We start from the raw sequence: 22,669 nt of genomic DNA, 5'->3' as shown, positions 1-22,669 counted from the left end.
TCGCAACTTCCATGAAGGACAGTCTACGAACTGCCACTGCCATAGCGGGAGATTTGCAGCAGGGACCACAAGACTGTGTTCGAGAAATGGCACACTCATTTTATCAGCTAAGCCTTCCACACGAAACGCGTAAAGCTATTACACCAAAGAGCAGCTGTGATGAAGAGTACAGGTGGACAGATCATTGATTGCGGAGTCCATGGTGTTCCTTGTTTGTGTTCACCTTCACAAAATATGCAAAAAATAAGCAGGATGTTTGAACATGCAGCGACCATTCTTTTGATTCAACGTAGAGGCTCTCTACGAGGTTAGTGCCAAAAGTGCCTGTAGATGGGAGACAGGGCCAAAGTGCCAAAGTGCACACTTTTGGCCAAAGTGCACACTGATAGATCATTGCCTAGTAGTCTAGGGGAGTGCATGTGAGGCTTGTATATAAATTCATCAAACACTTCTCTTTTTACCCTACGTTTTGTGTGACAGCACTCTGAGAACATACATTGTTGTAAATGCGGAGCATTCCTCAGCGTGTCAGGCGACTTTGATCGTGTGTCTGTCTGTCCGTCCGTCCGTTCGTCCGTCCGTCCGTCCGTCCGTCCGTCCGTCCGCCCGCCCGCCCGCCCGCCCGCCCGCCCGCTTGCCCGCCCGCTTGCCCGCCCGCCCGCTCGCCTGCCTGCTTGCCTGCCTGCCTGCCTGCCTGCCCTGCCCTGCCTGCCCGCCTGTCTGTCTGTCTGCCCGTCTAGCTACCTACGACTTTTAGCTCTCCTGGCCATTTAGATAATGATATTGATACTAAAATTTGTAAAGCATAACAAGACTGTATGACGATAATAAGTGATTAGTCATAATATGAAAATCATTATATTTATGTCACGAATGTCATGGTTTACATTTCATATTCTTGCTACTTTTGCAGTGATTTTGTACACATGACATATTGCAAAACTGGCATGGTATGACATGACTGCATGGCGAACGTGACAGACCCTAACGTAGAAATCATGCCCTGCATGTTATGTAGGTCATGACTCATGGTGCTCTCGCGGTCGTTTCACTAGCTTCACATATACCAAGTTTGGTGTTAGGTGACGGGAATGGATGACGAGAGTATCTGACTGGTGCAAACATGACATGGGTGTTATGTAAGAACATGACAACGTAGCACGCTCATGATGCACTTCTGGCCATTTTGCTAGCTCCGCACACCAAACTTGCTATCACGTGATGTGAATAGACGAATATGACTGGTTCAAACATCATAATCATGAGATGCGTGTCATGTAAAACATGACTATATGCTACGCTAGTAGCGTGCTTGCGGTCATTTCGCTAGCTCCACAAACACCAAATTTGGTATCACGTGACGTGAATAGACTGTGAAGGTAAGTGGCACAACTAAACATGATATGCATGTCATAAAAACATGACTACATGCTATGCTCATGACATGGAAGTAATATATGGCATATTTTACATCGGCCTCGTAATGTCTGATTTTGAAGTGACATATCAACCTTCCTCATACATGCTTCGCATATCATCGAATCCCACCGTAGGTGGGATCTGCCAGTTTTTTATACACTTGTTTTGAAATACTTAATGTAAAATATGAATATTTAGTATCCAACATAAGGCCTAATAATTTATTGTTCATCTTAGCAGAGAGATGTTACTCTGCATCAGGATGATGGGTTCTTTTCGAAGAGAACAGGATGCATGCGCTCACACATTGAAAGGTCGCAGGATTTCAGACTGCCTTGTTCATCATTCACATATGTGCAATAAAACATATTTTGTGGGATCTCCCCAGAGGGGACCTCACCAATCTTACACACAGGGGATCTCAGCAGAAAATTATACAGCATTGTACAGGAAAAGAAGGACGTTCCGTGTTTCGAGAGGTAGGTTCTTCAACATTTCATATACTACACAATCAACCTGAGGCAGATTTATTGCAGCTGTTAAGCAATGTGTGTAGCTCAGGTAAACATAAAGGTTCATTGTATGCCTCGTGTTTTGTACATTTGTGCTCCAGTTTGTTTTTCTATTCTTGATATGCATGTTGGAAGGCTTCGGCGTAGTGCAGTGAGCTGGACACCTGCTCGAAGTGTTAAAGTCATTGTTGAAGTCATCGCGCCATTCTACTTAAAACTTGCTCCCAGGCTTTTATTTTCCATGTAGAAAACTTCCGATCCACTAACCAGAAGCAATGCGCATTGTTTTCTTATACCTAGATTGTTTGTCTCACTTCCCAAACAATTTGCGCTTCCCGTTTCGTGCTACAAGGTGCTTACCCTGGGCCTACACCAGAACTACTGCAGGCCTCACAGCTCACATCAGGATTCACTGCAAATATCCACCATTTCATAAAATTACTTGTGCACCAAAACAAACACATAAAAATAATTGTAAAAGAAGCCAAATTTTAAGCAATAGTAAAGCTGATACATTAACGACTTTTCATATGCATAATTAAGTACACAATTGAACCCATCATGCACTGCTCCAGTCAGTAAGACCTTGCACTAAATGCACTGTTCGATTGTCACAGTGCATCGTGAAGCAATTTCAAGCTGTGCATTATTACTCTCATCTACAATCAAGAATCTTGCAATGTACAAGAGCATGCAATTGTTGGGTACACCTGATTTACACTATACATTGTTCCTAGCATGAGATTGCTACGTTACAGAAGGGAGCCTCTTTATGCCATGCAGCAGAAATCAACAAAATCAACCAGAGAAAAAAAGTTTATCCTCAAAGAAATACAAGAGAGAAAAAAGTTTATCCTCAAAGAAATACAAAACAATAAACAGTGCCTGCCTTAGTGGCTGGAACCAACAGTAGAGCTAGTGCATGATCTGGCATATTCTAAGTTCTTGCTAAGAATGCCAAGCTTTTGCTAGAGATGCAAACGTTTTGCTAAATAAAGGGAAGAAATTCTTGAGGGCTCGTTTCATTGTTTGACCCAATCTAATAAAGACCAGATGACAATGAAGCCAAGAAAGGTACAGGGAATGAATGTAATCTGTACTGTGTTAAGTGCAATAGTTGTAATACAGATGTCAGGAAGGTAAAAGTGGACACCCCACCGCAGTGTTCCAGTGGCTAAGGTACTGTTCGATTCAGCTGCTCATCCGCAGGTCGCGAGATCGAATCCCGGCTTCGGCGGCTGCATTTTCGATGGAGGCAAAAATGGTGTAGGGTGTGCTCAGATTTGGGCGCACGTTAAAGAACCCCAGGTGGTCGACATTCACGGAGCCCTCCACTACAATGCCTCTCATAATCATATGGGTTTTGGGACGGTAAACCCCACATATCAATCAATCGAGTAAAAGTGGACGAAAAGACAACCTGCCAATGACAGGGACGGAACCTCCAACATTTGAATTCTACGCCCGATGTTAATGCTGCTACAAGCTAGTAACACTGAGCGTGTTTAGGCTTGGCTATCTTTCTCCAGTTTCGGTCGGTTCCTCACACTATGCATGTGTCATGTGCAAGGGAATCTACAACTGGGCTAATTGGTTAAAATGCATGGTTAAACTGATGCATGTGCACACATACTAAAACACTTCACAAATCATGGTGTCAGCTGAGTGCCAGAACTATGTTCAAAGTTTGCCCATACCAACTGTGGTGCTTGTTGTCAAGTGGCCTGAAACTGGCGAAAGGTGGCCCTGCATTCTCATAGACTAGACGAGGCCGATCAGCAGCAAAATGATACTCGTAGTTGACACCTGCACGAAATGGCTCGAAGCCATAACTCTGTCGCGTGCTTCAACCGAAACCACAATTCATTGTTCGTGTGGCATTTTAAGCAGGTTTAGGATAGCATGCCCAATTGTTGCCCTTCTCGGAGACTACCAGTTCGAGCAGGCACTCATAATTATGTGTCTTGCCGGTGAACAAGGCTATCTTTTACATACTCGCTTCCCTCTTTGTATCATGCCACTTTTCCTTAACCAAACCACAGCTCAGAAACCGGCCCTGCTCCCCTGCTCGCACCTGAGCGGGCCAGATACTATGCAGACTTCATTCTCTCAGCCTTCCCTTTAAATATTTGGCCCTGCGGCCATGTCTGCTCTGGGTGTCGAGTTGGCCTTATGTATGACATGCAATGGTGCAAAATATGCAATTCAGTTTTCATAAACTTCAGTAGGTGTGCACGAGCTATGTGAGTATGTACATCATATATATTCGTTTCAAATATTATCCTGCATATTTCTTCACTTCAAGAGTTGCAAAACTAGTTAAATTGGCTCGTAGTACTGTAAATGGAGCATTTGAAAGAGATGCATTTATCCCATATTCGACTGAAATTCTATAACATCAGCCACTGGCTTCTAACGACACTCGCATTAACACACAGAAATATTTTGACAGCAAAATGCATGGCAGCACTAAAAAACGCGAACAACGAACAGATGTGCGCAGGACGGGCACAATCTTCCAACAAGAAAACTTTGCGCCTGTCCTGTGAGCGTCTTGTTCTTGTCGGTCTTTTTTAGTGCAGTCATGCATTTTGTTCCAAGTATACACCGACTAGCCCAAATGAAGGCATTACTCCATCATATTTTCTATTGTATTCAGAAGTTTATTCAGACAGTCATGGTCTGAGATGAAGGGGCTAAAGGCAGATGCAACTGTCTGACAAAGGCCCCCCTACCCATACATTGCTCAGGGGTAGAATATTTTGGGAGGTGTTCCTCAACAAACCATGAGAATTGCAAGGACCACAACAATATCCACTACATTGATACTGATGTCATGGAGGCATTCTAAATTTTTCCCTTCTTCAGCATTCTCATTCCACGACAATTTTCATATCCTGCAGACATCCCTCACGCAAATGCATGATGGACTACAAGGCAATACGTACCACTGTGAAAGGAAGTTTTCCCCCCTTATGTGCACGGTCTCGCAAGCTATGCACCTACTGGCTCAACAGCAGGCTCTGCTAGAAGTGCACGAAGGCATTATTGCAATGCTTAAGGTATGAGGTCAAGTGAAAAATGTTAATTATTTCTCAGAATGTCGTTTACTGCTTTTTGGTTACATTATTTGTTTTATTCGCTTGCTGTTTTTTCCTTAGTTGCCAATCTTTGTTCTATATTTTTATACATGAATTCACAGGAGGTCCCCCTGACAGTTTTTACTTTGGGACCTCTTTCTGTATTATATGAACTTTTTACTTGCACTGTATTGTACTGAATAAAGAATAAAGAACCGCAAAGGGCAAAAAAAAAAAAGCCCAATTTATTGCCCGTCATTTTGCTGCATAAAGCTTCTGCTTCCGCAGTTTTTCTCCAAAGGTACAAGTAAAAATGTTCAACCACCCATCACCTACGAAACCGAAACTGTAAGTGTAATTTTTGTGTCAATCACAAAATTAGCTTGATAAATATTATTTTGTAGGTTATTTAGCACTCATATCAACAGGGAAAATGTAATAATGCTTTAATAGTGCTGTAAACACATCATTTTTGGTCATAAAAGTCATATTCTTTTTGACAAGTGAATGCATAACGCAATACATGTGTTTTTTATGCTCGAGAACACCTACATGAGCCTGTAAACTATCGAATTTGCTTTGCTTGATGATGTGCATGGTTTTAATGAAGGCAACAGAAGCACATTTGATATTTTTAAGCGACTTGGCATTGAGCCGGAACCCTACACTAAAAAAGCAGCATGCCTAAAGAATGATCAGCACCTCGTCAGTGCGAGCACCTCGTCATATCACTGTTTTTGTGAAACAAGCTCAAAAAAAAATTAGCGTTGCCGCTAGATAAGAGGCACACAATATAAGGTCAATGATGAAACTGGCTACAAAGATTGAGAATTTTAGCCCTCCCGAGTGTCTTGTGCAAGCATGCACCTGTTTCAAATCTTTTTTGTCGATTTTCTCAAAACATATTTCTGACACTTTTCCGTATGCAAAAAGTCGTAGCTCTTTTGCTAATCAACATATTTCATTAAAACTTGGCACACTTCCTTATCACATTATTAGGCGTGCGATGAACCTCAATGAGCGAAATCGTACCACAAGATTTACTATGGCTGCTGGTTATACAAAGGTGCCACCAGTGTTAGCGCATACTTTTTGGTTATTTAATTACTATGTTTTTACCATTCACAAGATCTCATTTGTTTTGGGTTATTTTACAGGCCAAAGTTTTTTGTATGTGCCGGCAAAAAAAAAAAGAAACTTTTTAATGAGCAGGACTTGAGTTAGGACAGTTCGTGCAAAGCATACTTTTCATAAAATATTTAAATATGAAAAATTAACATAAAGTATGTCTTATTTTATAATACTCGCAAGTACCTAAAAATATGTGCTTTATATTACAGACTAACATTTTCTAGTGATTATCGCTTTAAAAAAAATTTCTGTCACTTGGCCTCATACTTTAATTAAACGTTAACAGCAAAAAGGTGCACCTGACAGTGCTCACTCCTAATACGGCCATATTTCCACCTCGCAAAATGGACAGTGAGAAATATTGTTACAAGCTGATCACTCATATTGCCTAATGGGCCTTTTCCTCCACTGTCGCAACAGACTGCTGCAAAAGTGCTCAGCTTTAATGTGAATCGTGGCAAGCGTCTCACCTTGACCTGAGTTCTGGTCTGTGGACAGCCATTCCATTCTACACATGGCCCGATATGTCGAGCTTCCCCAATACTGAAAAACAAAAATAAGCATACATGTGGTGCATCAATCACAGCTCTTTATCGTGTATAATAATAGTAATTCAATTGGGGACTACTATACAGTTGAACCACTTTATAAAAGACTGATAGAAAAGTCAAATGGGTATAAGAGACACCAGTGTGTCTATAGTAAAATACAGTTAGATAAGAAAATGCCTACATGGTTCCCTGTTTATAAGAGAGATCTCATACAAGAGACAAGAATTGCTGCCCAGAGCGTGCCTCTTATAAAGGGGTTAAAATGTACAGATACAAAGAGGGGTCTCATAGCCAACAGACTGCACAAGGGACTGACTACCCATAAGAAATGAAAGTTCAAAGGAGTTAAAAGTAAACAAACTTAACACTGTAATAAAATAATCAGTAACACTGTACAATGTTTAGATTACAAAAAAATGGTTAAGAAAATGGTCACGATAATGAAAAGATCATGCTGTGTGAAAATAATTATGGTTTTTATTCGAATAAATCCAAATTAGAGACACTGCTGAGAAACAATGCTCTTAATAAGTGGCATCATCTATACACTTTATGGTGCACAGGGGGGATATTCGGCCCTGTCCCCTGATTTTGAAAGCAGCACAAAGAAGTAAAAAGCACTAGAACAAGCACAGTTTAAGCCCTTTATAAGAGACACCAGTGTGCTGGACAAAAGTAGGGGTTGATAAAATGCATCTCTCTCCTAAACTGTAGTGAAAATGTTCTGTGTGTTAGAGCTTGTTTTGCTGCCTGCAGCCCCGCACATTCATTTAATTCATGACAACCTTAAGAACTCTCGAAAGGCAGAGGTAGATACAGGCAATTGCATAAGTTGCACTAACTTTCAATAATGATAAAGCAACTTTTCAGTACAATCTCTATTTACGTGAACATATTTTTCACATACACCTGAACAACTTTTTTATGCCCTCTAAGAGATAATATAATTGTTGGGGCTTAAGGTTCCAAAACCACCATATTGTCACATGTAACACGCAGCATACTGGAGAAGGTGTCGCGGAACAAGTATCGACGCCTTTACTCTCTCAAGGAATTTCTATTGCCAGAAGTCTCGTCAGTGTAGTGCCTGGGCAAGCAGAGGTCCTGTTGACGAACTTCAGCAACGAGCGTCGACACATTACAGAGGGTACGACAGTTGCATACTTTGTTGCATACTTCGAAGAAATTGTAGAATTTCGTGAGTGCTTCGCAGTGCTACAGGCAGAGACGCCGGCTGCTTCAACACCACTACCTGTCAACGTGAGCACAAATTTATCGCCAGCGCAGAGGCAGAGTCTTCTAGATGTTCTCGGTCAGTTCGAATATTGTTTTTCATCGACCTTGAGGGTAAATCAAACGCTACTGACAAAGCACCGAATTATAACGGAAGAGAGGGCAAGACCAATTCGACAAAACCCATACCGCGTGGCACCGAAAGAATGCGAAGCAATCCAAGAACAAGTTCAGAAAATGCTCGATGATGACATCATTTAGTCATCAAAAAGCCCTTGGGCATCGATAGTGCTAGTTAAGAAGAAACACGGCAGCTTACGCTTCTGTGTGGACATCCGCAAGCTGAACCGTGTGACAAAGAAAGACTTATACCCATTACCGCGTATTGACGATTCACTTGACAGGCTGAGGCATGCACGCTTCTTCTCGTCGATGGACCTGAAAAGCGGATATTGGCAAATCGAGGTCGATGAGTGGGACAGACAAAAGACTGCTTTTGTTACGCCTGACGAGCTTTACGAGTTTAAAGTCCTGCGCTATTGATTGTGCTCAGCCCCAGCAACATTTCAGAGACTGATGGATACTGTCCTATAAGGCCTTAAGTGGCAAGCGTGTCTGGTATACCTCGACGACGTCATTTTTTTCTCAACAACATTCGAGGAAGATCTAAGACGGCTGCTATTAGTATTTCCAGCAATACGGTCCGCTGGCTTAATGCTAAAACCTGAGAAATGTCGTTTCGGTTTCAAGGAACTCTGATTCTTAGGACGTGTGGTGAGCCATGAAGGTATTCTTCTGAACCCCGACAAGATCGGCACCGTCCAAAAATTTTTGGTGCCAACAAATAAGAAGGCTGTGAGACACATTCTTGGCCTTTGCGCCACAGCCGACTACCGCAGATTTATTGCCAATTTCTTGCATATAGCGTCGCCCTTAACACGCATAACGAGAGACGATATTCCATTTTTATGGGGCGAGGAGGAACAAGCAGCATTTGACGGTCTATGACAGCGCCTGCAGACACCACCTGTGCTTGCTCACTTTGACGAGGATGCTCCAACCACGATCCACACCGATGCCAGCAACGTAGGTTTAGACGCTGTACTCGTCCAGTGGCAAGACTCAGCCGAGCAAGTGATTGCATATGCAAGCAGGACGCTTTCTTGTGCCAAATACCATTATTCTAAAATGGAAAAGGAATGTCTTGCTGTAGTATGGACAGTTATGAAGTTTCGCCTATACCTCTACGGCCGTCCCTTCCACGTAGTCAGCGACCACCACTCCCTTTGCTGGCTAACCAACTTGAAGAACCCACCTGGTCGGCTAGCGCGCTGAAGTTTACGCCTACAAGAATTCGATATGACGGTTGTCTATAAGTCGGGACAGCAGCACTCTAATGCTGATTGCTTATCAAGGTCACCTATAAATCAAGACGATGTCTCAGAAGAGGATGACATGGTGTTTTTAGGAGCGGTCGACACGGTCACCATTTCGTCTAAGCAGAAAGAAGACAGCGAGTTGATTCCTCTTATCAATTTTTTAACAGCCAGTCTACAAGCGTTCCCAAGATATTTACAAGGAGCCTGCCATCATTCTGCTTGCGCAGTGGTGTCCTATACAAGAACTTTCCCCCAGCGGAAATGCCCACTTACTTGTCGTCCCGACATTAATTCGCGATAAGATCCTGAGCGCTTGCCACGATGAGCCAACCTCCGGCCACCTCGAATACACGCGCACATTGGCCAGAATCTAACAGAAGTACTACTGGCCGAAGCTTCCAGGCAGTGTAAAGCATTACGTCCGCTCCGCACGTGCCTCGATTGTCAATGACGAAAATCGCCACCTTTAAAACGAGCCGATTGTTGCAACCAGTTCAAGTGCCCACTATGCCTTTTGCACAAATCGGAATGGACCTCCTTGGACCATTTCCGACTTCGCATACTGGAAACAAATGAGTAATAGTCGCTACCGACTATCTTACTTGCAACGCAGAAACAAAGGCTTTATCAAGCGGAACCGCAGTATAAGCGGCACAATTTTTCATTGAAAATATTGTTACGGTGCATCATCGACAGGAGCAAGCGTGGCACTTAGCGAAGATGAAGAAGACGGCTGTGCGTTAGGCGCTTGCGCGAGAGGCAACTCAGACATCTTGTTCGGCTGCGGATTCTCGGTGGACGCTATCCTGTAAGCCTAGACCTCGCCCCGTCACATTTGGTGGAAGTGCTGGGCAACCGCCTCGCAACGGAACTTCGCAGCGGCCGACGTTTGAAGGGTCATTCCACAACGATGACGGAGAGTACGGCGTCTGCATCTGCTCCTGGTGTTCCTGCGGCCGGAGATGATGCGGTAACTACATCTCCTTCTGCGACCACAACCTTCGTGCTCGGACCTCCGCGGGATCCTGGCATGTTCAGCGGTTCCGGCGATCCAGATGAAGTTGACGTCGAAGATTGGCTGGCAGAGTACGAACGTGTGAGTACTCGATATTGATGGGGCCCGACACTTATGCTGGCAAACCTGTTATTCTATCTTAGGGGAACCGCCAAATCGTGGTATGAGAACCATGAAACAGAACTTGGGAGTTGGGCAGTGTGCAGGGAGAAAATGTTGGACCTGTTCGGAAAGCCGGAAGAAAAATGGCCGCGAACAAAATGCTCGCGTCTCGGGCGCAGACCTCGACCGAGTCTTACGTCTCCTATATAGAAGATGTGTTATCGTTGTGTCGCAAAGCCAATGCCGAGATGCCGGAGGCTGACAAGGTCGGACATATTCTTAAGGGGGATCGCGGATGACGCATTCAACCTCCTCATCTGCAAAAATTTTTCTACAGTGGACGCCATTATAAAAGAATGTCAGCGCTTTGAGCAAGCGAAGAGCCGGCGGATTAACAGCGTGTTTACCCGCCTTCCAAATACGGCTGCAACATCATCTTGCAAAGACCGCGCAAGAACACAGCCACTACCTCTAGATTCATCGGATCAGGTGACCCGAATTGTACGGCGCAAACTTGAAGCCATTGCCTCTGCTCCGGCTCACACTGCTGCAAGTGACACCACCCCACTCACTGCTAACATGGTTCAAGCCATCGTCCGCCAAGAACTCGCCAGCATAGATATTCCCTCGGTGTGCACTTTGCCCAGCCCGCAGCGAGCTTCATGGTGTCCACCCTAGTCCTATCACGAGCAGCAGTTTACGGCCCGATCTCGCGACCCTGCTGTGTGGAGAACCGTCGACAATCGACCAATTTGTTTTCATTGCCACCGTATCGGTCATGTCGTCCGTTACTGCAATTACCGCTGGTCCTCGTCACCTCGAACTTCATCCCAACCTCACCACCGACAGGACAGCACCCGCTTCGCGTCTGCCGCGCAGCCTTCTCCGCCAAACAACTACAGAAGGTTCAACAGCCGGTCTCCGTCACCGCATGGTCGTCAGTCGCGTTCGCCTCCAGGCCATCGCCAGTCGTCTCGCTCACCGCAGACTCACAGGCCGTCGTCCCCATTCAACCCCGCTTCTGCCTACCCAGAAAACTAAACGGTGCAGCGCCCGGAGGTGACGCTGCATTTTCGACTCCCTCCACAAATCCTCTCTTGACGCTTCCAACGAGACAAAATTTGTTAGACGTTGACGGTGTGGCTATTTCTGCCCTTATAGATACTGGAGCGCACATTTCTGTAATGAGCGCGAACCTTCGCCGACGCCTACATAAAGTGCTCACGCCTGCCGCTTCCCACAAACTTCGTGTCGCTGATGGGAGGACCCCTGATGTTCAAGGGATGTGCACGGCCAGTGTGTCCATTGCCGGTCATCCTACATTAGTTCAGTTTCCCGTCATTGAAATGTGTTCTCATGACCTAATACTTGGTTTGGACTTCCTGTCACGTCATTCTGCGCTCATTGATTGTGCCACTGGTGCTCTTCAGCTTGAACTGCCGCAGTTTGCCAATTTTCCAGCTGACCATTCTCCCCGTTTGTGCTGTCGTCACCACGTTCGCTTGCCTCTGCAAGCTGCTACATATGTCACTTTGTCGTGCTCCCGTCATGTGCCCGATGGTGACCACCTCGTCACTCCTATAGTCGACGTACTGATGGCCCGAGACGTCGCCCTTGCTCACACTGTTGTCGCCGTCGCTAATAATACAGTGGTTATACCACTACTCAACGTGAGTCTCTTGACTCAAGTTATTCCGCAAGACATGTCTTTGGCCACCCTATCTCCACTTGACAGCTGCAACGTTACTGGTTTGGACACCGATACTACATCCCCTTGTCTTGGCCGCAATTACACTCTGCCTGCAGATGACACTAACAAGATGATTGCTCCCGACCTCACTGCAGTGCAAGCTGCCAGCCTCCGTAGTCTGCAAACATCATATAGAGATGTTTTTGACTTTGACCACCGCCCTCTCAGCTAAACAACTGCAGTGACTCACCGGATCAATACTGGTGATGCCAGTAATATACGGCGGCGTCCATATCGCGTATCTCACAAGGAACGCCAAGTAATTCAGAATGAAGTGGACAAAATGATTACTAAAGACGTAATAGAACCCTCATCAAGCCCCTGTGCCTCCCCAGTTGTGCTCGTTGAGAAGAAAGACGGCAGCTGGCGCTTTTGCGTGGACTATCGCCATTTAAACAAAGTGACCCACAAAGATGTCTACCCTTTGCCTCGGATTGATGACGCCCTCGATTGCCTCCATGGTGCCCAATACTTTTCGTCATCGACCTTCGGTCCGGCTATTGGCAAATTTCTGACGACCCCTTGGATCGTGAAAAAACCGCTTTCGTTACGCCCGACGGCCTCTACCAGTTCAGTCATGCCGTTTGGACTGCGTAATGCGCCGGCAACTTTCGAGCGCATGATGGACTCCCTTCTCCCAGGATATAAGTGGTTCATCTGCTTATGTTACTTGGACGATGTCATCGTCTTTTCACCTACTTTTGACAGCCATATAACACGTCTGTCAGCCGTTCTGGATGTTTTTCGAAGAGCTGCCCTCCAGCTCAATTCTGCAAAATGCCATTTCGGACCTCGCCAAACCACCATACTCGGCCACCTTGTCAGTGCCGATGGTGTTCAACCAGATCCCGAAAAGGTGCGAGCAGTACAACAATTTACTGAACCACGCTCAACCAAGGACGTCCGAAGTTTTGTAGGGCTATGTTCCTATTTTCATCAATTTGTCCACAACTTCGCCGAAATCGCTCGACCGCTTACTGATCTCTTAAAGAAGGACGTTCCCTTCGCATGGGGTATAGAGCAAGCGGACGCCTTTTCGGCTTTTATCTATCTGCTGACTACGCCACCAATACTGGCCCATTTTGACCCTGCATCACCTACAGAGCTTCGGACCGATGCCAGTGGCCATGGAATTGGAGCGGTCCTTGGCCAACGACAGCACGGGAAGGACCGCGTGATTGTTTATGCCAGTCGTCTTCTTTCACCTGCCGAACGGAAGTTCTCCATCACTGAGCGTGAATGCCTAGCTTTAGTGTGGGCAGTGAGGAAATTCAGGCCTTACCTGTATGGCAGAACTTTTTCCGTTGTTACGGACCATCACGCTCTTTGCTGGCTGTCATCGCTAAAGGACCCATCTGGACGTCTTGGTCACTGGGCGCTCCGTCTGCAAGAATACTCATTCGTGGTCCACTACAAGTCGGGACGCTTGCACACAGACGCAGACTGTTTGTCACGTTATCCGGTTGCAACACCCGACTTGACAGACCTAGATTCAGACCCCTGCGCTCTCTCCATCCACGCTTTGGGTGATATCTCCACCGAACAACGACGTTACCCGTCGTTACTTTCCATCATCGAGCGTATGACCTCTGCTCCAACAGACCCTTCCATTCGCCTGTTCGAACTGCACGACAACATTCTGTACTGTCGCAGCTTCAACGCTGATGGCCCGGAATTACTACTCGTGCTTCCCCATCACCTGCGTACCAGCGTTCTCGAACAACTACATGACGTACCTACAGCCGGTCACCTAGGCGTCTTTCGTACCTACGATCGTGTGCGACGTCGCCTTTTCTGGCCCGGACTGTATCGTTCTGTGGTTCGCTACGTCACTGCTTGCGACCGCTGCCAACGCCGCAAACGCCCCTCTGTGCTACCGTCTGGCCTCCTACAGCCCATTGACATACCGACAGAACCATTCTTCCGTGTTGGCCTTGACCTGTTGGGCCCGTTTCCTACGTCCACCTCCGGAAATAAATGGGTTGCAGTCGCCACAGACTACGCCACACGCTTTGCCATCACTAAAGCACTGCCGACAAGCTGTTCCACTGACGTCACTGACTTTCTCTTGTATGAAGTCATTCTTCATCCCGGCGCTCCGCGGCAGCTGCTTACTGATCGAGGAAGGTATTTTCTTTAACGTGTTGTGGATGACATTCTCCGCGCCTGCTCCACTGAGCACAAGCTTACTACCGCTTATCATACACAGACAAATAGATTGACCAAGCGTCTGAACCGAACGCTGACGCAGATGCTGTCAATGTACGTTTCGCCAGATCGCCGTGACTGGGACAAAGCACTCCCCTTTGTCACGTTCACGTACAATTCTTCACGGCATGACACAGCTAGTTATTCGCCGTTTTATTTGCTATTTGGCCGACATCCAGCATTACCATTTGACACGCTCCTTCCTTCGGCTGCCCCCTTGTGTACTGAGTACGCCAGCGATGTCGTTTCTTGAGCCCATGCAGCCCGTCAGCTTGCCCGTGATCAGCTGCACTTGTCGCAAGCGCACCAAAAAGACCGCTGTGACAGTCACCACCAAAGCGTGCACTTCTCGCCAGGGTCTCTGGTACTTCTCTGGACACCAAACCACCAAGTCGGCTTATCAGAGAAGCTACTATCACACTACCATGGCCCCTACAAAGTGTTACGACAACTTAGTGATGTGAGCTACGAGATCGCACCCCTAAACAATGCCTTTTCGACCCCTTCACTCCAGACAGACGTTGTACACGTTTCCAGACTCAAACTGTATCACCCTCCTCATTCGTCGCCGCTGTACTAAGCGCCGTGACGGCGCTTCTGCCGCAGGAGAGTGATGTTACGGTGCATCATCGACAGGAGCAAGCGTGGCACTTAGCAAAGATGGAGAAGACACCTGTGCATTAGGTGCTTGTGCAAGAGGCAACTCAGACATCTTGTTCGGCTGCCGATTCTCAATGGACGCTATCCTGTAAGCCTAGACCTTGCCCCGTCACAATATCGTTCTGAGGCATGGTGCTCCTAATAACAGAGAGGTACCGCTTTCACCGCCATGGTGCTCAAGTCAGTGCTTGAGCTGAGTGGAACATTGCATCGAAAAACTACCTTCTACCACCCACAAACTAACGGCTTAACAGAACGCCTCAACAAGACAATTGCCGATATGCTGAGTATGTACATCGACGTGGATCATAAAAATTGGGACGACGTTCTACCATACGTGACATTTGTCTATAATACGGCGCAGCAGGAAACTACCCGAAGCATGGCATTTAGTCTTCTTTATGGCCGTGAAGTGATGACAATGCTTGATGCCATGTTGCTGCACGACTGTGATGATACAGACACGGATATTTAAGCCTTTACCCAACGAGCTGAAAAGGCACGGCAGCTAGCACCCGTGCGAATCACCCGGCAGCAGAGTTACAGTGCATGTTTAACCTGCGACACCAATATGTCACTTATCAACCAGGCGAGAAAGTGTGGGTCTGGAGCCCTATTCGCCGACGCGGCCTTTCTGAAAAATTACTCAAGAAGTACTTTAGTCCCTACAATGTTGTACGGCGCCTAAGTGACGTGAATTACGAGGTCATCCCTGACAGTTCCTCTCGAAATTGCCAGCCAAAAATCAGAAATCATACAGGTTGTGCGGATGAAGCCATATTCAAGTGAGCCAGTTGCATAATACGTCAACTACATACAACGCGTATTTTGTAGCCGAGCATCGAGACAATGCTCTTCCCGGAGGGAGGCAAATGCCGCATTCAACCTGTAGAGAAGAGCTCGCGCAGCAAGAAAGGAAGATGAAGTTCTTGCCCGGTCCTCTTTACGAGCGCCTTTCATTTAATTAAAGTGAGCTCTTCTATATCGGACTTCTGCTGTGTCTGCATTGTGACAATATGATTACGAGTGGTGCTGTAATGGAAGGCTCCGGAAATTTCAACCACCTGAGGTTCTTTAACGTGCATCTAAATCTAAGCACTCGGACATCAAACACTTTTTCCTTAAACGAAAATGCAGCTGGGGCAACCCTTGGGCCAGCTCCCTTTAAAAGACAGTCTAAACTTTTGTCCTATCAGATACAGATGGGTCTGTGTGTAGAATGCTTGACTTAGGAAGGAGCAATCCACGGTTCATTGCAGCTCAGTTGGTCAATTGTTATGGAGGAGTCGACAAACACACAGCTATATTCTGAAGTGGCACATAAGCATCTAGTCAAGAGAGTTAGCCGTGTCGGATATGAAATTATTGCCAACACCTAACTATAAAGAAGCTATCTTAAAGGAGGTAACTAGAAGTAGGTGCTTTCTACATTACATTGGTACTGATATTAGAGACATAGGTTCTTATTTTGTGGTTATAGGATGGTTTTGTTTAGTGACTACATTAGTTGGACAGTTTTCTTGCCATACAATACGATTTGAAGGACTCCTGGCAGCGAAAGTTTTGTTGATGACTTTTTTACAGTAATTTGTTGCTCTGTGTCTGATAATGCCGAAATTAAATTGTAAATGCTTTAAGGCATTGTATAATTAATGCTAGCATTGTTAATTCAGAACAATTTTACATTAATTGAAGATGTCTTCCTAAACACCATAAGTAACTAGCGCCCCACAGCAGGGCAGTGCGTGAGACTACGTGCACTCAAGCTTCGATGACGCTGGACAAGCTCTTGTCAATAAGGGGACCCACAAATGGTAAAGAATTAGGGGATCTGGGTACCTTCAGCGTGTCCCTCAGAAAAAAGAAAAACAGCAGGCCTGTGCGGAGCGCGCAGCACTGTCACAACGAAAGCTTAAAGAGCAGCCTTTCCGAGCCTTTTTTTGATACTCTTTGAGTAACTGCTGCGAACACACTTCTAGGTACCCACTATGCCATTAATAATTATAATTCTTGTGTAGAAGGCTGGCGTTCATTATGCTATCCTTCATAAAGGCAGAAATGTTGTAGGCCCGTGTGCTCAGATTTGGGTGCACATTAAAGAACCCCAGGTGGTCGAAATTTCCAGAGCCCTCCACTAGGGCGTCTCTCATAATCATATGGTCATTTTGGGACGTTAAATTCCACATATCAATCAATCATGCTATCCTTCATCATTTTTCGGAGAAGCGTGGTATCTGATAGACACTTGCTAGGAATATTGTGTAATATTTCTATGCAGTGGCTGCCGATTATTTATGCCTGAACAGGGTATGCACCACAGTTGATAGGTAAACAAGAACAAGCTTTTGTAATGGGTTGGATCACTGGACGATCCACTTTTATGCAATTCACGCTATTGATGCCTGGCTGTTTCTCTTGATGTTCTAAAACGCTTTATTACTCATATTAGCATGATTCCTTTCCTGATATCAAGCCTGCCTAAGTCCAGTTTCGAAATTAGTTTCAAGTCTTTTCTTCTTATTTTTTGCGATATTGGTTATGGACACCGGCGACGGACAAGTACAGCGCCACATGTGACCCGTGTTCTGATCTCATAACAGCTTTCACTGTAAAAACATTCCTAGCGTAAGCGGGCAAAACCACCTTGAGAGCAGCCCAACAACAGAGCGAGAGGGGTGACGAACAATAGTCCTTGCCGGTTGAGGTATTGTGCATGCCCCTCGAATGTTCACTGCTTGACCTTGTCAACGTCACCCAGGGGCCCCTGTCTACGTAAAACCACAAGATATGTCGATTGGACCTGAATTCTCAGATGAGCACACACCTTTACTTTAAAACCTTATTAAAATATGTTTGAGGCAACGCTCCTCACTAATATTTGGTCAGAAGTGGCTCCACATGCAGGACTATCAAACAACACAAGCATCTCGAGTTTCCAAAAGTTTGGTGTCAGCGGTCCTTTTAGATTTTTGCATGATTTAGACATATCCATTCATTTATTTTTATTTATTTATTTTTATACATTCTGAAGCCCATCATGAGCTATGGCAAAAGTGGCGATAACATCACATATCAAGCGCAGACAAAAAATCGGTTATAGACAAAGCACAAACAGATCCAGGCGAAGCATTCCAACGCTCAATTGTTGCAAAAAAGTAACTATATTTGAACAAATCAGTTCTAGATTTAAACGGCAAAAGATTAAGGTTATGCAAGCTACGAGTGCAGGAAGGTCGAGTAAACTGAAAGTACTGGTTTAAGTGGGCAGATCGTAGGGACTCAATCACGGCATGCATGAACTTAAGCTTTCCTTGTGGCAACATGTTGCCAGAGTGCTCAGACTTAGATTAGTAAGTTCGGAAGAGGGTGAAAAGTGCCTATTGTAGCGACGGTAGATAAAATGAATAGAATTTTTTTGAATGGACTCAACCCTGTTAACATCAATGTTATGACAATGACAACGACTTTATTTTCACATCAATACAGTGAATGATACGAAGGGGCGGGCGGAAAAATCTGTCGTTCAGATAGCTTGACGAGGCCGCTGGCCCCTCATTGGCACTTAACAGCAGCGATGCAATAACAATAAACCAACATAATTCAGCAATATATATTACAAGACATATATAGAAAAAGAACAATAATGTCAAACTTTACATAATTGCAATCCTTTGCAGAGACAAAAAAAAAGACCGCATTATAATAACATTGCTCACACGTGACCTCAATTATTGTAGAAAGAAAAAAAACATACACATGTGCAAGATTTAGAAGTGAAAGATATCAAAAAAATGTTTTTCAAGAATTATCTTTCTCGAGTTCAAAACAACTCTGTATGGCTTTAAGAGACATGTTCTCTAATTGTAACCCTTCGCAAATTAATCAGTTTAATACTCTCGGTAAGTTATTTCCGAGTATGTGTTTTCCATATGTTGTTCACACTGTTGGCATTTTCCAGTATTCCCTTTTATGTGTTGCATATACAGGGGTGTTTTCTTGTAACCTGGAAAGGCACCTAAGGAAATAAGATCTGGTTTTTAACTCTTGTTTATATGCCTTACACAAACGGTAATCATATAGTGTTGTGGCTGGAAGTATCTTATATTTTAAGAAATACTCGCTTGTGTGGAAACGACTTGAAACATTTTAAATTGTGCGCAAGAACTTTTTTGTAGGACGTGTATCCTATGCAGATTTCCTTGAGTAGTGGGGCTTTAAGCTAAATGACAGTAATTAGGTCTGGAAACTGAAATGGATTAAAAAATTGTAAGCTTATGAAATGGATTCCAAACAATAGATGCATATTCTAGGGCTGAACAGATTAGTGTTTTGTACGTGAGCAGTTTGGATTCTTGAGGAGCTGCTCGAAGGGTGTGCTGGAGATAGCCCAGCTTTTTTACTGATTTATTACATATGATAGTGTTTGAATATGTTTTCTCCCGAATAGATTGTCAGTAAATAGAAGCCCTAGATACTGGTACTCTGGTACCTTGAGTAAGGAACAATTCTTAAAAAAAGAACCTGATAACCTAGGGAGCTAAATGCCAAGTGAATGTCATTAATACAGTTTTTGTTAAGTTTATACTCATTTACAAGGCATTACACCATGAGGGAAAGTGGGAGAACGCATCATCAAGAATTGTGTGGTCATCAGTAAAGTTAATAGTGTGGTAAAGAACGCAGTCATCGGCATATAGACGCATGTTGGTTGCTATGTATTGTGGCAAGCCATCAATCTAAAGCTGAAAGAGAAGAGGGCCAAGGACTGTACCCTGCGGCACGCCTAAGGATACATTAGTAACAGGGGAGTCAGAAGCATTGTAGTGTACGTATTGGGAACGATCTGATAGAAAACTAGCTATCCAGTCTACTATTTCAGGATTATTTAGAATGAGGTTTAGCTTAAAGAGTAGTTTATGATGCACAACAGTGTCGAAAGCTTTGGACAGATCTATAAAGAGTGCATCAACTTGTGTACCAAAATCTAGTGCTTTAACAATGTCATAAGTGAATTCCACAAGTTGAGTTACGGTGCTAACACCACGACAAAAGCCATGCTGGCAATCACTTAGCATACTATTGGTTTTCAAATAATCCTTAATATGTTTGTAAATTATGTGCTCGCGTAGTTTACACAAGTGAAAAGTCAGAGAAATCAGCTAGTAGTTCGTTAACCCAATTTGTTCTCCAATTTGTGCAACAGTAGAACTTTAGCACGTAGCCACAATGAAGGAACACATGCAATTTCTAAAGATTTGTCAAAAATGGTTGTAAGGTAACAACTGGTCCAAAGGGAGTAACGAACAAGGAAAGCATTGCAAATATTGTCAGGACCACAATACTTCTTACTATCCAGTTTTAACACTAAATTAAGAACACCGCCAAGAGATACACAGAGGTCACTAAATGCTGTTGTTGATCTACAGTAATGTAATGGAAATTCGGAAACCGCATGAGGGCCAAGAGAGGCAACAAGTGCCTGTAACCGTATCAGCGTTTACAGATCACCGACCAGCCCAAATAATCCTCGCAATTATACACAATTGAAAACTGCACTACATGGAAATCAGTGCTACATGTTAAGCCTAGTTTGGAGCCCAGAGAGTGCTGTCAAATTGCCAAGGAAGGAATTTCGCATGATGACAGAGGTAGGCACGACGTGTTGTTTATTCAGATCTGGTGATGAAAGGCCATAACTGAATGCAGGAACAGCGCAACCTAGAAATAGTTACTTCGTAACTACGGAAGCGAGAAAAAAACAAGGACCGAAAAGAGCGCTGCCTTACAGCACTCTTTTCTGTCCTTGTTTTTTTTTTTTTTTTTTTTCGCTTCCCTAGTTACGAAGTAGCTACTTCTAAGTTGCGCTGTTCCTGCATTCAGTTATGTCCTACCAACTTGCCCAAGTTTCCACGATGAAAGGCCAGTTTGATGAGGGCAAGCTCTTGAATGTCGCAGGCTGCCTTAATTAAGGTGCACAAAATAAGCTTGCTTCAATTTGACAAGTTTCCACCAGCATTTTGTATTCCTTATTAAGGAAACCCCAAGCAGATTGAGAATGTGCCTTGTTTTTAAGGTCCTCTGGCTTTAGGTTTCATTAATCAGCTTGCTGCAACACTGAAATATTGTATGGCATGTTACAGAAATGACCTTTGAGTTAAGCAGCAACTTGGAGTCTGTCAACACTGAGTTTGGCATGATTCTTAAGGCTCCTTTTAGTAAGGGATCCTTTTTTTTTGTACGTGAAAAGAAGCGTAGGAACGTATTTGTTAAATGTATCACATGTGTTGTCTGCAGGATTCTACTTACGTCAAGTTTTTCATCAGACAAATATAGATGTATAGATAGGGAGATGTAAAAAAGGTTGCCCAAGCATAATAACTAAGTGTTGCTTCTGACCGTTTTCTTGGCCTTCATTGCCATATATGTATGTGCAAGCCTAGATTTAAAGAAACAGCCGCCATGAGGTAGAAGTAGGTGCAAAATGACGCCATTGATAATGGAGGCCAGCAGAATTTCAACGTTTGGTGATGTTTGCGTGAGCAGTCCTTCAGTTGTGTTGCCAAAACAAAGAACTTGGTTACATGTGTTTGTGATGAACTGGTTTTGGTTAAGCACTAAAGGGAAAAAAATGTGCTTGATACGGTGTTGCCATGATTGCAATGTATGCATGTAGGATACAATTTATAGTTGTGAGAGCTATGCACACATTATGTATTACACTGTGGGAGTACATAAAGTAGCATGATCAGCGAGTAATAAAATAATTATTGAGAGCTATCACTGTGTTGTGTTGAACATGTCTTCTTTTGTTTGAGTCCTTAGCCTGTGCAACAGTCAATTATTTCCGTTTTATGCCATGCTTCCTGTAATTTATTTACATGCCAATTGGAAGAAAAGTTCATTATGTAAATGCAATCAAAATAGACCAAAGATGTTTTCTTTTCCTGGGGCTTTCCAATGTAGCGGTAATATGAGCTCGAAACTTTACTACACACTATTTTTCTGGGCACTAGAAAAAAAAAAAACAGATGTTGAATCATCCTGGAGAACTACAACCTCCAGGAATTTGGAACTTTAGCTGACGATGTACACCTAGTCAGCCATCAGGTTGTACTGTGTAAGACTATGACAAGGTCTAGAATGCTGGTAAACTATTTGGCTGACAAGTGGGAGCAGCATTTTCGGTAAATTGGCAATTCATAACTTCATCCCAACTGTGGAACAAAACGACAATGACAAAAGGGAAGACCTCTTTTTTTTTCTCCATGTTTTTTTTTCTGCAAGGTCACACTGAAGTGACAAGTGACAAGTACCTGGAAGAGATGTACCGGCCAAAACCATGCAACACACAAAAGTCAGCGTCAGATGGTAGCACCTTCTTATGTGATTGGAATTATGCGCATTAAAGTAAGCTGAACCCCTTCGGACGAGACAGCAGCTGGGAGTAGTTCTTGTGTCCCTCACACACTTCTAGGTCGTCACTTCTTATAAGTGACGGCCTATAAAGGGATCAACTGTATACTATCAAGGCACAAAGCAAACAAGCAAAAAACAAAAAAGTGACCAGCAACGAGTGAATCCGTTCCCTCTCCTCTGATGCGCGCACTGTCCTGGCAAGGAAGCACCAAG

The 22,669-nt window shown here is 44.3% G+C and overlaps 1 protein-coding gene and 2 long non-coding RNA genes across 11 annotated transcripts in view; 2 read left to right on the top strand and 1 right to left on the bottom strand.

Moving 5' to 3' along the window:
* The window catches only part of LOC142796183 (uncharacterized), a 105,582-nt gene that overhangs the window by 17,379 nt on the left and 65,534 nt on the right, over nucleotides 1–22,669 (top strand). The window lies entirely within an intron of this gene.
* Nucleotides 1–22,669, bottom strand: part of LOC119169173 (transmembrane protein 117) — a 261,084-nt gene that overhangs the window by 237,112 nt on the left and 1,303 nt on the right. For 8 of the 9 annotated variants that reach the window (XM_075886300.1, XM_075886304.1, XM_075886301.1 and 5 more), the window contains exons 2-3: nucleotides 6,613–6,685; nucleotides 2,292–2,343 (exon numbers count right to left, since the gene is read on the bottom strand). In XM_075886300.1, coding sequence (XP_075742415.1) covers nucleotides 2,292–2,343; nucleotides 6,613–6,658 — 98 coding nt within the window. In that variant the 5' untranslated portion in view covers nucleotides 6,659–6,685. The remainder of the gene's footprint in view (nucleotides 1–2,291; nucleotides 2,344–6,612; nucleotides 6,686–22,669) is intronic. The other variant, XM_075886302.1, reaches the window with a different exon arrangement.
* LOC142796185 (uncharacterized) lies at nucleotides 668–22,467 on the top strand. Its single transcript, XR_012893599.1, has 2 exons — nucleotides 668–5,359; nucleotides 22,325–22,467. It is a non-coding gene; the product is annotated as an uncharacterized LOC142796185 (long non-coding RNA).

The sequence above is a fragment of the Rhipicephalus microplus genome, chromosome 2 (assembly GCF_043290135.1).
Source record: "Rhipicephalus microplus isolate Deutch F79 chromosome 2, USDA_Rmic, whole genome shotgun sequence".
Lineage (NCBI taxonomy): Eukaryota > Metazoa > Arthropoda > Arachnida > Ixodida > Ixodidae > Rhipicephalus > Rhipicephalus microplus.
The sequence above is the reverse complement of the archived record's forward strand: the minus strand, read 5'-3'. Positions and strand labels throughout refer to the sequence as shown.